The sequence below is a fragment of the Salmo salar genome, chromosome 11 (assembly GCF_965601325.2).
Source record: "Salmo salar chromosome 11, fSalSal1, whole genome shotgun sequence".
NCBI lineage: Eukaryota > Metazoa > Chordata > Actinopteri > Salmoniformes > Salmonidae > Salmo > Salmo salar.
This window is the reverse complement of record NC_138301.1, coordinates 28037380-28055204: the sequence shown is the minus strand read 5'-3', so window position 1 is coordinate 28055204 and position 17825 is coordinate 28037380. Positions and strand designations below refer to the sequence as shown.

Here is a 17825-nt window from a genome sequence, read left to right as displayed (position 1 = left end):
ATGTTAAACACAAATATGGACAGAGAGTCAACATAAGGAAAGTCAGGTACCTTGTGCATGGCCTGCTTGTGACTCTCCCTCTTCTTCTCATCCTCCTTCCGTGCCATGACGCAGGCCATACGTCTCTCCTCCTCCTGCAGAAAAGAGGGTCAATAACACAATCAGGGTGTTGCTCCATTCATGGATGAGACTGAATTATTCAACATGAGACAGAGGCAAAGTCAGAATAATGTCTGATATGTCGGCTGCAGGTTTTCCCTCTGCAGGAAGGACCAGTTGGAGAGACAGCATCTCCTGCTGCATCACAGGATTATCTGTCTGACTGATATTCGGCTGCAACCTCATCTGAACTGAGCCCAGCTGTTTGGGTGTGCCAGGCAGAGCTCCCGGCATGCAACGCACCAGCAGACACAATCTGAGACTGCCAGTTAAGCTCTAGGGGATGTTAAGCGATGGTAACTCTGTGACGATTCGGTTGAGAAAGGATTCCTTGATATGGTTGACTGAAAATGCTGCCATGGCTCCAGAATCAAAGTGCTATCTTTCATACCCTTTGCATAATGTTTTTTCTATAAGGGAAGGTCTTTGATCAAAAATACTTTGTAACAAAAAAGTTAAATCAGTATGTGAAATGTTGTGTTTTTGTATTTTATTAGGATCCGCATTAGCTGTTGCAAAAGCAGCAGCTACTCTTCCTGGGGTCCACACAAAACATGAAACATAATTCAGAATGACATAATACAGAACATCAATAGACAAGAACAGCTTAAGGACATAACTACGGCTCAGTTGGTAGAGCATGGTGTTTGCAACGCCAGCATGGTGTGTGCAACGCCAGGGTCGTGGGTTCGATTCCCATGGGGGGCCAGTACAACAACAACAAAAAATGCATGAAATGTATGCATTCACTACTGTAAGTCGCTCTGGATAAGAACGTCTGCTAAATGACTAAAATGTAAATGTAATAAAAAAATGTTAAAGGCACGCGTAGCCTACATATCAATGAATACACACAAACTATCTAGGTCAGGGGAGAGGAGAGGAGAGGCGAGGTGTTGCTTTATCTGTTTTTTTTAAACCAGGTTTGCTGTTTATTTGAGCAATATGAGATGGAAGGAAGTTCTATGCAATAAGGGCTCAAATCAGTTTGAGCAGAGGACCTTAAGTGCTGTCACAACTAGGCTATGTGTAATAGCATCAATAATGCATTGTCATCCTTTCCCACTAATTAGTAGACTAGATCATTAGTTGAAATAGCGCTGAAAATTAGTCATTAACACTGTTCATTTCCCCCAGAACAAACCCAGTCTGTTGTGTTGACACAGATATCCCACAAGGAGCAACGGTAACAGTTTCCTGGCATCTATTGATTCTATTCTGGCTCAAAGCAAGAGGAGTTCAGCTCCTCCACAACTGCAGCCAGCTTTAACCCTTATTTTACTCAGAAATTATATCTGCCTGCCTTGGCACTGACAGCAAGTATGTTATATCTCAAACGATGTTACTACCAGTCACATAGAGCGAGTGCTCATCTGTGGAAAGTTGTGCAAATCAGATTCTGATCTCAGGAGGACTTGCCCATCCTATTGGCTGCAGGGCCATTACCTCCATAAGGTGTGTGTGTGGTACCTCAGGGTTCATGTAGCCTACAAGCTCAGACCTGGGTGTTGCCTGCCTGTTTAACAGCTTTCAAATGCATGAACCTCTGAACTCAAGTGTCTCGTATGTAGTGTGAATACAATGACATCATGTTTGACGGGCAATTCAGCTTTTATGCCTATGGATATCAAGCATGTGGTAATTTCAAGGATTCTGTAAAGTGTTGTACCGAGCGTATGTCTTACCGTGACACGTTTCATGTCCAGCTGTCTGAGTTGAAGCACACAGCGCAGGGCGGCCTGCTTGTACCATGTCTCCAGGGCTACTGGGTTCCCATCCAGGGTGAGCTCAGAAAGGGAGCACGACTCTCCCAGGCAGGCTAGCTCATCAAAACTACACACAGAGAGAGAAAACACACACCACACAGGTCATTAACAACTATCAATGGGATAAATACTATATCAAATCAAATTTTCTTTGTCACATGCGCCGAATACAACAGGTGTAGACTTTACCGTGAAATGCTTACTTACAAGCACTTAACAAACAATGCAGTTTTAAGAAAATAGAGTTAAGAAAATATTTACTAAATAAACTAAAGTAAACATTTTTTTTAAGTAACAATAAAATAACAACAATGAGGCTATATATACACGGGGTACCGGTACCGAGTCAATGTGCGGGGGCACATGTTAGTGAAGTTAATTTGTACGTGTACGTAGGGGTAAAGTGACTATGGATTGATAATAAACAGCGAGTAGCATCAGTGTAAAAACAAAGGGGGGGTGTCAAGAAAATAGTCCGGGTGGCCATTTAATTAATTGTTCAGCAGTCTTGTGGCTTGGGGGTAGAAGCTGTTAAGGAGCCTTTTGGACCTAGACTTGGCACTCCAGTACCTCTTGCCGTGCGGTAGCAGAGAGAACAAACTGTCTTTGACAATTTTTTAGGCATTCCTCTGACACCACCTAGTATACTTTTTGGGCTCCCGAGTGGCACAGCGGTCTAAGGCACTGCATCTCAATGCTTGAGGCGTCACTACAGGCACCCTGGTTCGAATCCAGGCTGGATCACAACCGGCCGTGATTGGGAGTCCCATAGGGCGGCGCACAATTGGCCCAGCATCGTCCGGCGTAGGCCGTCATTATAAATAATAATTTGTTCTTAACTGACTTGCCTAGTTAAATAAAGGTTAAATAAAAAAAATTATATACACTACCGTTCAAAAGTTTTCGGTCACTTAGAAATGTCCTTGTTTTTTACAGAAAAGCTCATTTTTTGTCCATTAAAATAACATCAAATTGATCAGAAATACAGTGTAAACATTGTTAATGTTGTAAATTACAATTCTTGCTGGAAACGGCAGATTTTTTATGGAATATCTACATAGGCGTTGTCGTGTCTTTGGCTATGCCGGATTAAGTGATATGACATGCTATTCTATAAAAATCATTTCTCTGTAATTAATGTTACCGGATTAAGCTAATCAGGTAGATAATTAACTAGAAAGTCGGGGCACCACGAAGAATGTTTATAGAGCTGTTATCTTCCGAATAAACTCTTAAAGACCTAGTAATATTTTACATCAATAGCAGTCAATATTAATCGTCACCTTATTTCAGTTTCATCTGAACATCGTAGAATTCTTGGTTATCTTCACGAACCCTGGCTAACAAGTTGAATCAGCAATACAACATTTGGTTTAATTATTTATTTACTAAATACCTAACTAATCACAGAATTACAAATACACAGAATGCAAATTATGTCATACAGAAAACGTCCCTGGTGGACGGAGCCGATATGACGGCTGATTAGACAAAGGAAAGGGGGTTGGGTTTGAGTGAAAGAGCGGGAAGACTGAGGAACAAAGGGAGAAGCTATGCTATTGTAAATACAGTCTCTTATGCAATCTAAATTACCGCCCATTTGGAAAAGGAAAATGCAATAAATATTTACTCTGAGCTGCGCTTCAATAGGTTGGTGGTAGATGGAAGGCCGTGTTGCCCAAAAGAGATCTTCCTTGTCCTTTGAAGAGTGTCTCTGGTGGTAAACTGTGCACGTTGTAGTAACGTCATTGTGTGGTAGACGGGATAGGTCGTCCGTCCTTTCCTAGCCCACGTTTACAGCGGCCGCTGCTAACTCAACGGCTAGGAGGTATCACTTCTGTAGTGAATAAGAGTTCAAAGTTCATACCATTCGCAACCAAAGCTCACACTGAGGTTGGCTTAGTTCTGTAGTTGACATGTTAGTCCTTTTAACGTGGAACCGTCGTCCTCACGTCCTCGGAACAGCTTATTATCTGAATGCTTCTGACATCGGACCGTCGCCCTAATGTACCCGGAACAGAAAGTTATATTTTCGTAAAGGGCTTATATAGTGGAGGGAGAGATGGGTGTGTTTCATAGTTTACAACCCATGTCTGTTCACATGGGCGGGCCACTGAGTTGAGCATAGTTCACTCATGAAAACCCAATTCTCTCATTTGGAAGCTAAAATTACATTTAATCTTTTCACAAATAGTTTCATATTTAAACATTTAAATTGCACAACAATTCCATGTGAATCTGATAACTATAATGTGTAGACTTTCCAGGATACAGTTTATGTCGTCCTGTCATTAATAAGAATGTCTCAGATGACAACCGAACTGACATCATATTCATTAAGTACCAATGCATATTTTCAACTGGTTGGATTACCGAAATATGGTTCCTTTCCCCCCACCTTTTGATGTTCCCCGACTCTCTATATTTAACAAAGGCTTTTCAAGAGTCCTTCAGCAGAGTCAAGAGAGGAAAGGGAGAAAGGTATTTATGGGGGGTCATAAAACTTACCTACAGGCCAACGTCATGACAGCGTCATCAGCAACCATCACTCCTGTGTTCCAACGGCACGTTGTGTTAGCTAACCCTGGTGCACAACTGAGCAAGAGGACAAGTACATTAGAGTGTCTAGTTAGAGAAACAGATGCCTCACAAGTCCTCAACTGGCAGCTTCATTCCCGCAATGTCAACAGTGAAGCGGTAACTCCGGGATGCTGGCCTTTCTAGGCAGAGTTGCAAAGAAAACGCCATATCTCAGACTGGCCAATAAATATAAAAGATTAAGATGGGCAAAAGAACACAGACACTGGACAGAGGAACTCTGCCTAGAAGGCCAGCCTCCCGGAGTCACCTCTTCACTGTTGACGTTGAGACTGGTGTTTTGCGGGTACTATTTAATGAAGCTGCCAGTTGAGGACTTGTGAGGTGTCTGTTTCTCAAACTAGACACTCTAATGTACTTTTCCTCTTGCTCAGTTGTGCACTGGGGCCTCCCACTCCTATTTCTATTCTGGTTAGAGACAGTTTGCGCTGTAATGTGAAGGGAGTAGTACACAGTGTTGTACGAGATCTTCAGTTTCTTGGCAATTTCTCGCATGGAATAGCCTTCATTTCTCAGAACAAGAATAGACTGACGAGTTTCAGAAGAAAGTGCTTTGTTTCTGGCCATTTTGAGCCTGTAATCGAACCAACAAATGCTGATGCTCCAGATACTCAACTAGTCTAAAGGCAAGTTTTATTGCTTCTTTAATTAGCACAGAAGTTTTTAGCTGTGCTAACATAATTGCAAAAGGGTTTTCTAATGATCAATTAGCCTTTTAAAACGATAAACTTGGATTAGCTAAAATAACGTGCCATTAGAACACAGGAGTGATGTTTGCTGACAATGGGCCTCTGTACGCCTATGTAGATATTCCATAAAAAATCTGACCGTTTCCAGCTACAATAGTCGTTTAGAACATTAACAATGTCTACACTGTATTTCTGATCAATTAGATGTTATTTTAATGGACAAAAAATTTGCTTCTCTTTCAAAAACAAGGACATTTCTAAGTGACCCCAAACTTTTGAACGGTAGTGTATATACAGTTGAAGTCGGAAGTTTACATACATTTAGGTTGGAGTCATTAAAACTCGTTTTTCAACCACTCCACAAATTTCTTGTTAACAAACTATAGTTTTGGCAAGTCGGTTAGTACATCTACTTTGTGCATGACACAAGTCATTTTTCCAACAATTGTTTACAGACAGATTATTTCACTTATAATTCACTGTATCACAATTCCAGTGGGTCAGAAGTTTACATACACTAAGTTGACAGTGCCTTTAAACAGCTTGGAAAATTCCAGAAAATGATGTCATGGCTTTAGAAGCTTCTGATAGGCTAATTGACATCACTTGAGTCAATTGGAGGTGTACCTGTGGATGTATTTCAAGGCCTACCTTCAAACGCAGTGCCTCTTTGCTTGACATCATGGGAAAATCTAAAGAAATCAGCCAAGACCTCAGAAAAAAATGGTAGACCTCCACAAGTCTGTTTCATCCTTGGGAGCAATTTCCAAACGCCTGAAGGTACCACGTGCATCTGTACAAACAATAGTATGTAAGTATAAACACCATGGGACCACGCAGCCGTCATACCGCTCAGGAAGGAGACGCGTTCTGTCCCCATGAGATGAACGTACTTTGGTGCGAAAAGTGCAAATCAATCCCAGAACAACAGCAAAGGACCTTGTGAAGATGCTGGAGGAAACAGGTACAAAAGTATCTATATCCACAATAAAACGAGTCCTATATCGACATCCACTCAGCAAGGGAGAAGCCACTGTTCCAAAACCGCCATAAAAAAGCCAGACTACGGTTTGCAACTGCACATGGGGACAAAGATCGTACATTTTGGAGAAATGTCCTCTGGTCTCATGAAACAAAAATAGAACTGTTTGGCCATAATGATCATCGTTATGTTTGGAGGAAATAGTGGGAGGCTTGCAAGCCGAAGAACACCATCCCAACCGTGAAGCACGGGATTGGCAGCATCATGTTGTGGGGGTGCGTTGCTGCAGGAGGGACTGGTGCACTTCACAAAATAGATGGCATCATGAGGAAGGAAAATTATGTGGATATATTGAAGCAACATCTCAAGACATCAGTCAGGAAGTTAAAGCTTGGTCGCAAATGGGTCTTCCAAATGGAAAATGACCCCAAGCATACTTCCAAAGTTGAGGCAAAATGGCTTAAGGACAACAAAGTCAAGGTATTGGAGTGGTGAATAAAGTGGTGATCCTAACTGACCTAAGAAAGGGAATTTTTACTAGGATTAAATTGAAGTCAGAAGTTTACATACACCTTAGCCATATACATTTAAGCTCAGTTTTTCACAATTCCTGACATTTAATATATATATATATATATATATATATATATATATATATATATATATATATATATATATATATATATATGTGTGTGTATGTGTGTCCTGGATGGCAGGAAGCTTGGCCCCAGTGATGTATTGGGCTGTACCTTACGGTCGGATAATGAGCTGTTGCCATACCAGGCACTGATGCAGCTATATGTTAATATAATGAGTAATTCACTTAGAAAAGCTCCCCCAACCTCCATTTTTGTTGAATTAACCTTATAATCCATAGGTCGACAATACCACCAGGGAACAGGGCCCGTATTCACAAAGCGTCTCAGATTAGGAATGCTGATCTAGGATCAGGTCCCCCTAGTCCATATAATCTTATTATGGCAAAATGGAACCAATATTAGCTCTCCTACCCTAAGACCTTTTTTGAATACCCAGGGCCCAGAACTCAACAAAAATAAAACATGGAAACGTGCTAATTGGGCCTGGGGCTGGCAGTGGAAGAGGGCATTGAAAACAACAGACATGGCCTGGGGCTGGGTGAACAGAGTTTTAGATGGGAAGAGAATAACTAGGCTAACTAGGGTGGCAGGTGAAGAAGCGGTTAGGAGCGTTGGGCCAGTGAACGAATGGTCGCTGGTTCAAATCCCAGAGCTGACTTGGTGAAAATAATCGGTCGATGTCCCTTTGAGCAAGACACCTAATCCCAATTGCTCCTGTAAATCACTCTGAATAAGAACATCTGCTCAATGACAAATATGGAAATGTAATGTAAACAGTACAGTTGGTTCACCATGTGAATATAAATAGTGTTCTTGGCACTGTTTGCAGAGAGAACTTCTGATTGGCCTAATTTGTGATAATGATCGCTTCAACCAAAGGCTTTGCTGAGCCTGGGATGGCTTCCTCAGCTACAGCTATACAGACGTCAAATAAAGGCACGTGTTATCCACCAGGACTTCACTGTGCGATGATAATAGTAGCCTACATTTCTCAGACGATTTAAATCAAAAGGCTCTGACAGAGGATCAAATGCAAGCCAGAGCTAGATGTTGTATTTTGCCATCATTATTGATTTATATAAGCTTTATGTTTGGGCAAGGCAGGCTTTAAATGATTTATTTACTGCCTAAAACAGAGTGGGCTAGCTAGAGCTGCCATGAGAAATTAATCACATCAGGAGTCAACTGTGGCCCTCTGGACTGGCAACACTGTCTTATTAATCAGGATTTCACAGGACCGTTTTCACAGGCAGAGACAGTGCTACTTCAGCATTCAGCCTCTGTCCTCCTGACTGAACTCAATGACAACTCCACTATTTATATAAGGCTAAGGGAGGCAAAAGGCAAAGCCACAAACCACACAAGGAAAAAAGAACAGGGGTTTGAAAACTCTCTCTACAGTAACAAAACAGACTTTCCGTTCATGAGACATGCCGACACACCATCTCTTAGCAGCCCAGCAGTACAGTAGTTTGTTAGTCACTGGGGTAGGGAGAGACTGCCCACCTCAGCAGTCATTCAGTGTGTGCTCAGAGAGAGAGAGACCAGGCAGTATGGGTCATCCTCTGCAGCAGAGGCCAGGCCTAGCCCTGAGCTAAAGGGGGCTGCCAGGGAGGGGAACCTGCCAGCACTGAGCTCTCTGGAGAGGAGGGGGTTAAGCATTAGCAGCAGTAGCAGCAGATCTTACCTGGTGATGCTGTTGCAGCTGAGAAAGAGGCGCTGGAGGCAGGGCAGCTGGTCCACCTCTGTCTAGACAAAGAGAGGGAGAGAAAGTGGGGGATGAAGAGAGGAGAGGGTGCTCTAGAGGGGCTTGCGTTGTGGTAGCGGCGGCTCAGACCTTCCCATCCCTCTCCATTCCCTCAGTCACCTTGCAGCTCCCAGCTCCGGCATACAGCCCCATCCGCCCTGCGCGCGCAGGCACACTGCCGCGGCTGCACAGGGAGGGGAGGGGCAGAGCAAGGAGAAGGGGAGGGAGAGAAGAGGAGAGTGCGCTAATGCAGAGATCCCCTGCTGCAGGAACTCGCTCACTCACTCTGCTTATAGAAGAGAGTGAGAAAGAGAGAGAAAGAGGGGGCTACTGGCACACAGAAACACACAGAGACACACACAGAGACACACACAGAGACACACACAGAGACACTGCCCAGCAGCAGCAGAAGAACAAAGGGAAGGCGACAGCGATATGGGCAAATTATGAATTCAACAGGAATAGATTAAAGTCTCCAGTGGTGCCATTGTCATGGAATCTGTTTCATCATCAGGCTGTTTCAGGATCAATGGAGGTGGGAGTCTGGGGGAGGATGGGAGGATGTGAGGAGGCCCAGCAGGCTGGCTGACTGATGAGGACACAGAGACACAGGCAATGTAACAGCCAGCTACAGGAGAGTAGGACAGGGGGATGGCAGTGGGGATGACGTGTTCAGCCTCGCAGAAGGGCAGGGCAACCTCATTAGCTGCAACTTTAGAAGCCTTCTACACTGCTGTAGTGTTTCTCTGAGGATGAATGATCTGTGCTGGGATGCGTGTGTGTGTGCGTGTGTGTGGACACTGCCAGGAGGGACTTAAAGCGCTGTCAGCCCATACTGCAGACACACAATACCTCACATACAGCTACTGTACAGCCTCCACCAGCACTGCCTGTATCTCTGCCATTCCTCAGACAACAAGAGCTTAACCTAGCAACCATCCACATAAACTCCCTCTACACTACCACAATACTCATCCACATAAACTCCCTCTACACTACCACAATACTCATCCACATAAACTCCCTCTACACTACTACAATACTCATCCACATAAACTCCCTCTACACTACCACAATACTCATCCACATAAACTCCCACTACACTACCACAATACTCATCCACACATGCTCACAAGCTCACCCCTATCCCCCCATTCTAACAACCCTAACGCCCAACTGCCACATTAGCCTAACAGAGGCACTTCTTTCATCTGTGTGGGTTAAAGACGTGATGCCCAGTTATGGTGGATTCCCTCTGATCAGTCTACTACACCTGGTCGTCTACTACAGCTCTCACTATGCCGAGGGCCAACTGGTCAGCCACTAGACTAGAGCACAACATTTACTGTGTAATGGCCATGCTGACCTCTAAAGCCATATCCATGCTCTCTGTTATATGAATCAGATCTCTGGGGTTTGGCCATTTAGTTTAGTTTATTAATTCGACCATTTAAAAAACAAGTACACACAAAACTTGAAAAACCCACACATGCACATGAGTAAAATCATGGAGGATAACACACAAAGTCTGGGACTTATTTTCATTGTGGTCCTCTTGAAACAAGATGGCTAGGAAAGATCGAACACGGTTGAACACAGTATGACAGCAAGATAATAAAACATAAAAACATAGAAGAATAACATCCATCTCATCATTGCAGTTACAACGTAACTGGGCACAGACGACATCAAACAGTTTTTTACTTTATTTTTAAAGCTGCCCAGAGAGGACCTTGTTTTATGGGCAGAGACAACTCATTCCACTCTGAGGCTCTAGTATACAAGAAAGTACCTTTCCCAGCATTACTCCTGAACCTGTATAAGCACACATTAGCAACACCTGATCTGGTGCTGTGATTGTGTGCATCCCTAACATGGGAAAAGTAATAATTTAGATATCTGGGTGCAGAACCATAAATACTCCTGTAAACCAAACCTAGTCTAATCTGGGACACCTTAGCCTCAACAGGCAGACAGTTGAGTTCCTGAATGCAGCTCCTGCCTATGTGAGTATGTGGACTCACCTTCAATACTACCCTGATCAGCATATTGTGGGCTATCTGGAGCTTCCCCTTCATTAGCTTAGACAAGCCCCCAAACCAGGAAGTACTCGCATAGTCAAAACTGCATTGAATGAGGACAGTGTCTAGCACTCTCATGGAGTCCTTATCATGGACTTTCTAGCCAAAAACTTAGTCTTGGCATTAACCTTCCCTAGCACTTTAGTGGCCATGCTCACACCTCCCAAGCTCCCATCCCAGGTAGCTAACAGAGGTTTTAATAGTCAGGACCTTACCCCCTAACTCCACTCTGATTTCAGAGGACCTACACAATTTCGGTCTGGACCCAAAAATAATTGCCTCAGTTTTACCTAAGTGCAGAGATAGCTTATTATCGCCAAGCCATTTGCTAATGCTAATAAGAGCTGTGCTAAGTATGCTCTCCAACATTGTTTTACTTTTGTGAGACAACAGAAGTGTAGAGTCATCCGCATAAAGGAAAATACGGCAAGAAGAAGCATCTTTCATATCGTTTATATACAGTAAAAACAGTAGAGGCCCAAGCACGCTCCCCTGCGGAACGCCACAACTCATTGGTTTTGCCTGAGACAGTGAACCATTAACCTCTACTACTTGCTCCCTACCTGACAAATAGGACTTTACCCAGTCTAGAGGGATACTGCTTAACCCCAGTGCCTCCAGTTTGGAGATTAGGAGACAGTGGTTAACTGAATCAAAGTCCTTCTGTAGGTCAAGCAGTACCATTCCACACAGATTTCCCTCATCAATCTCTTTCCTGATGAAGTCAGTCAAGTAAAGTAGACATGAATCAGTGGAGTATGTTCTTATAAAACCCGACTGAAAATCATACATTAGACTGTTTCTTGACATATTCATAAATTTGCTCATGTACAGTACAACTCTCTCCAGGATATTTGGTGTTATACTAAGGATAGATACAGGCCTATAATTCTCAGGGTCAGACTTTATCCCCTTCTTATACAGAGGTATAACTTTAGCTTGTTTCATGTCCCTGCGAAAGATGCCTTGTTCAAGAGAGAGATTAACGATATGCGTAATATAAGGGGCAATTTGCTCAGCAGAATCTCTAAGAAGCCTTGCAGGAATATTATCCAGGCCTGTGGCTTTGGAGCATTTAAGCTCTGCTAGTATACTGGCTATTTTGTCTGTTGCTACCTTTGCAAAAGAAAAAGAGTTTGGCTGAACCCATAACTCGGACTAATACTTCTTGACTTGGTCGTTTCCATACAAACTGGTTGGCAGCTTGCTAACTAGCTTGCTGGCAACAGAAGTAAAAAAAAAAGAGTTGATTTATGTCACGGATCCCCCCGGTACTGCTGCTCATTCTGTTCACCAGTTCCGGAGGTCGACGTCCTTCTAGGCTGTACTGAACTGTGTCATTACGTACACCTGGTTCCAATTCCTCACTGATTGTGTTTGTATAAATGTGCCCTTTGTTTCCCCATTAGGCTGTTGATTATTGTTCCTATATCCGTTGGTCGTGTGAGTACCTATGCGTTGTCTCAGCCTGTGCTGCGTGTTTTGTGCATTGTGTATTACAGGTCTCACCCCGTGTCGTTCTATGAGGTTTACCCTCGCTCTTTTGTTTGGGTACATCCCAGTGTTTTGTATACATGTTTGTTTTGGGTGTATTAGAAACCCAGATGATGTAGTCCTGCGCCTTTCTCCAAATCCTTTACACCAGCGTGACAAATTAATTGGCAACCTCTGCTTATACATATACCATCTCCCCCCTGATGTTCAGTCCAATACTGTTTAGCTTGTTTTTGGTAGTACTACTACAGCCTAGTTCCTTAAATGATTTCCAAAGATTTTTACAGGGCAGTGCCCCTGTGACAACAATTTTGGACCCCCTTGTGGCCCCCCTAAATGTGGAGTATGAAATAATTTTTACGATATGACAACAATAACTTCTAATGTAACTGGCCCCTCTAACAGTACAACTGGCCCCAGCTTGGCCCCCCCAGTTGAAATGGTCTAGAACCGCAACTGCTGATTCTAACAGTTTTGTGACACTTAAATATATCTTTAAAAATCCTGCTTGTGCAAAATGTAATAACATGATCACTGATTCCATTGACTATTACTCCACTCTGCAATATTTTGGATTTATCAGACACCAATATTAAGTCAATCATACTTTGCACTGTTTCACATACCCTGGTGGGATCTTTTATCATTTGGGTCAGAGCAAGTGATCTACAGAAGTGCATAAATACATTGTGGGTTGGTCTATCCTTTTTGCAGACATCAGTATTGAAATCCCCTAACACAATGATTTCCTTCACCATCACTAGTAGCAACCCAACAGCTAAATGTCGGGCTAGCTGCCTGTAACCAGAACACTGACCCAAATCCAAGGGCACAGCTTAGAAAAAAGAGAACATTAATAGTGCATGTTAGATTCAAATGTGTGCCTGGTGCAATAAACAGACAAAACTAGTACTGACCACACCAATAAAATAAATGGATTCTTGATCTGAATTTACTACAAAATGTATAATATACTATAAATAATATACACTACTGAATTAGTCATAAAATAATTTGTCTAGTATGTTAAGGCAGCTGAGTGCTCATAGATCAATATTACTTATGAATAGCTCATGCTGTAAGCATATGACCCAGATAGTAAAGTACATTAGAAGCCCATGAGATAGACACCGCATTAACATCCAAGGGAAACATTAAAGTCACAATAATAAAGGACAGACATCAACATCCCTTAAACTCTCATTCCACTCTGCTACCACATATGAAGGGCAAAGCTTTCATGGGGTCCGATTGACTTAAACATTAATATAATTAAAAGAAAAGTCTGATACTCATATTCCTTTTGTTTACGTTATGTTCATACCCCCTGGGCTCTAAGACGCAAAATCATTATCAAAATGCATGTTTTCCCTTGGAAAAAGATTAACGGCAAATGCAGGAGAAGGCTTCTAAAGCTGCAGCTAATGAGGATGAAACAAAACAAACTAAACAGGGCCAGGCACAGAATAGAACAAAACTCTCCTTGTCCCCCGTATGGCCTCCTGTTGCTGCACCATCCTGCTCAGCTACAGTGCTGACTTTTTCCACATTTTGTTATGTTACAGCTTATTCTAAAATGTATTAAAGTGTTATTTTCCCCTAATCAATCTACACACAATAACCCATAATGACAAAGCAAAAACTGTCTTTTAGACATTTTTGCAAATGTATTAAAAATAAAAAACATATCACATTTACATAAGTATTCAGACCCTTTACTCAGTACTTTGTTGAATCACATTTGGCAGCAATTAAAGCCTCAAGTATTTTGGGGTATGACGCTACAAGCTTGGCACACCTGTATTTGGGGAGTTTCTCCCATTCTTCTCTGCAGATCCTCTCAAGCTCTGTCAGGTTGTATGGGGAGCGTCGCTGCACAGCTATTTTCAGGTCTCTCCAGAGATGTTCGATCAGGTTTAAGTCTGGGCTCCGGCTGGGCCACTCAAAGGACATTCAGAGACGTGTCCCAAAGCTACTCCTGCATTGTCTTGGATCTCTCTGTACTTTGCTCCGTTCATCTTTCCCTCGATCCTGACTAGTCTCCCAGTCCCTGCCGCATGCTTCACCGTAGGGATGGTGCCAGGTTTCTTCCAGACGTGACGCTTGGCATTCAGGCCAAAGAGTTCAATCTTGTTTCTCATGGTCTGAGTCCTTTAGGTGCCTTTTGGCAAACTCCAAGAGAGCTGTCATGTGCCTTTTACTGAGGAGTGGCTTCTATCTGGTCACTCTTCCGTAAATGCCTGATTGGTGGTGTGCTGCAGAGATGGTTGTCCTTCTGGAAAGTTCTCGCATCTCCACAGAGGAACTCTGGAGCTCTGTTAGAGTCACCATATGGTTCTTGGTCACCTCCTTGACCAAGGTCCTTCTCCCCCGATTGCTCAGTTTGGCCAGGCGGCCAGCTCTAGGAAGAGTCTTGGTGGTTCCAAACTACTTCCATTTAAGAATGATGGAGGTCACTGTGTTCTTGGGGACCTTCAATGCTGCAGACATTTTTTGTTACCCTTCCCCAGATCTGTGCCTCGACAAAATCTTTTCTCGGAGCTCTACAGACAATTCCTTCGACCTCATGGCTTGGTTTTTGCTCTGACATGCACTGTCAACTGTGGGACCTTATATAGACAGGTGTGTGCCTTTCCAAATCATGTCCAATCAGTTGAATTTACCACAGGTGGACTCCAATCAAGTTGTAGAAACATCTCAAGGATGATCAATGGAAACAGGATGCACCTGAGCTGAATTTCGAGTCTCATAGCAAAGGGTCTAAATACTTATGTAAATAAGCTATTTCTGTTTTTTTATTTTTACTAAATTTGCAAACATTTCTAAAAACCTGTTTTGGCTTTGTCATTATGGGGTATTGTGTGTAGAATTATTTGGTATTTATTTATTTTATTTCACCTTTATTTAACCAGGTAGGCCAGTTGAGAACAAGTTCTCATTTACAACTGCGACCTGGTCAAGATAAAGCAAAGCAGTGTGACAAAAAACAACACACAGAGTTACACATGGGATAAACAAACGTACAGTCAATAACACAATAGAAAATCTGTATACAGTGTGTGCAAATGAAGTAAGGAGGTAAAGCAATAAATAAGCCATAGTGGCGAAGTAATTACAATTTAGCAATTAACACTGGAGTGATAGATGTGCAGATAATGATGTGCAAGTAGAAATACTGGTGTGCAAAAGAGCAGAAAATGTTTTTATTTTATTTTTTAAATATGGGGATGAGGTAGGTAGTTGGTTGGATGGGCTATTTACAGATTGGCTGTGTACAGCTGCAGCGATCGGTTAGCTGCTCTGACAGCCGATGCTTGAAGTTAGTAAGGGAGATATAAGTCTCTAACTTCAGTGATTTTTGCAATTCGTTCCAGTCATTGGCAGCAGTGAACTGGAAGGAAAGACGACCAAAGGAGGTGTTGGCTTTGGGGATGACCAGTGAAATATACTTGCTGGAGTGCGTGCTACGGGTGGGTGTTGCTATGGTGACCAGTGAGCTGAGATAAGGCTGAGCTTTACCTAGCAAAGACTTATAGATGACCTGGAGCCAGTGGGTTTGGTGACGAATATGTAGCGAGGACCAGCCAACGAGAGCATACAGGTCACAATGGTGGGTAGTATATGGGGCTTTGGTGACATAACGGATGGCCCTGTGATAGACTGCATCCAATTTGCTGAGTAGAGTGATGGAGGCTATTTTGTAAATGACATCGCCGAAGTCAAGGATCGGCAGGATAATCAGTTTTACGAGGGTATGTTTGGCAGCATGAATAAAGGAGGCTTTGTTGCAAAATAGGACGCCGATTCTAGATTTAATTTTGGATTGGAGATGCTTAATATGAGTCTGGAAGGAGAGTTTACAGTCTAGCCAGACACCTAGGTATTTATAGTTGTCCACATACTCTAAGTCAGAACCGTCCAGAGTAGTGATGCTAGGCGGGCAGGAGGGTGTGGGCAGCAATCGGTTGAAGAGCATGCACTTAGTTTTACTAGCGTTTAAGAGCAGTTGGAGGCCACGGAAGGAATGTTGTATGGCATTGTAGCTCGTTTGGAGGTTTGTTAACACAGTGTCCAAAGAAGGGCCAGATGTATACAGAATGGTGTCGTTTGCGTAGAGGTAGCTCAAAGAATCACCTGTAGCAAGAGCGACATCATTGATATATACAGAGAAAAGAGTCTGCCCGAGAATTGAATCCTGTGGCACCCCCATAGAGACTGCCAGAGGTCCGGACAACAGGCCCTCCGATTTGACACAATGAACTCTATCTGAGAAGTAGTTAGTGAACCAGGCGAGGCAGTCATTTGAGAAACCAAGGCTGTTGAGTCTGCCGATAAGAATACGGTGATTGACAGAGTCGAAAGCCTTGGCCAGGTCGAAGACGGCTGCAGAGACAGGTGCGAGGGAGGCTGTAATCTCTGCCATTTGTAACACTGCTTTTATAGGAACATTTCTCTACTGCTACTTGAGTACACACATTTACAGTACTGTCTGCTGCTGCATCCCCATAGTGACAGGAACGCTCTGCTCCTGAAATAAACACATTAGATGACTGTGCACTCCCACTCACAGTGTCACATAGTAGGCTTTGAGGAGAACGCTGCTCCTTATAACATACATTTCTGCATGCTGAAAATGCAATTCATACCACAGTATGAGCACATAGTCTACCACACATACACCAGACTAAATATTCACCTCTGCTTCTCCGTCAGTGTAACAGCACTTCCAGCTCCGACCGTGGCTGAGTCTAAATTTAGACACAGAGTCTCAGACAGAGTGATGTCATCACTGGGCTGATGTGGTGCATAAAAAAAGCTCACTGTCTATCCACCGCTGTCTATCTCATCTTCTAACAGCAGGGTCCCAGAGACTAGGAGTTGTGTCTGAACCTGGTGTCTGTCTCTCTCCTGCGTGTCCTGGGCCTCACCTCTACAGCTCAGCTCCACCCCAGCTATGCTGACAGCTGACAGCTTGCATGTGTTTGATTTTCTCACACACTGAGGAGCTCCACTACAACCATTATTGTGCCAACACAGCCTCTCATAACCTCTGTCTCTGCTGCACGCAACAACACTACAAAGAGAAGCGCAAAAAAACGTGTGTGTGTGTGTGTGTGAGAGAGAGAGAGAGAGAGAGAGAGAGAGAGAGAGAGAGAGAGAGAGAGAGAGAGAGAGAGAGAGACTCTGTTACCATCATCTCCAAACTGTTCCATTTTAGGTGTCATTTAGGATGGTTTTCTAGGGTAAACAAACGTTTCAGACATGTACTTTATGCACAGTACCCAAAGGGTTATACATACAGTATGTCTAAAATACTGGCCTTCCATGTAACTGAGCCCAATGTTCAAGTGTAGGTTTAAACCTGTTTGGAAAAGTGCACTTCAATGTATTTGTCTTTCCCTTCAAGTCCTTTCCAAAAATCCACTCTATTCCTCACTATAATGAAAAGGAAAACATTTTAAGACACCTGAAAGTATCTGTGTTTTGTTTGCGCCTGCAATCCGGATAATGAAAGAGCCTTGAGAAAAATGCTGAAGGGTAGAATTTTTTCTCTACCCTCCAGTAAGGCCAATAAAACATTATATCTGATTATTAAAAGTAATTTCAGCAAAACTTCTAAGTGAGTAAACAGAAGCCGTAGTTGATAAGATGTGACATTTCTGGTTTTATTTTTCATTTTTCCAGCCTGGTCACGTGATACAAGTCAGGA

The 17825-nt window shown here is 43.0% G+C and overlaps 1 protein-coding gene across 2 annotated transcripts in view; it reads right to left on the bottom strand.

The window, feature by feature from the left end:
• Positions 1–17825, bottom strand: part of LOC106562345 (leucine-rich repeat-containing protein 49) — a 57069-nt gene that overhangs the window by 18169 nt on the left and 21075 nt on the right. For both annotated transcript variants that reach the window (XM_045689289.2, XM_045689290.2), the window contains 3 exons: positions 8481–8542; positions 1845–1992; positions 51–134 (listed from right to left, as the gene is read on the bottom strand). In XM_045689289.2, coding sequence (XP_045545245.2) covers positions 51–134; positions 1845–1992; positions 8481–8542 — 294 coding nt within the window. The remainder of the gene's footprint in view (positions 1–50; positions 135–1844; positions 1993–8480; positions 8543–17825) is intronic.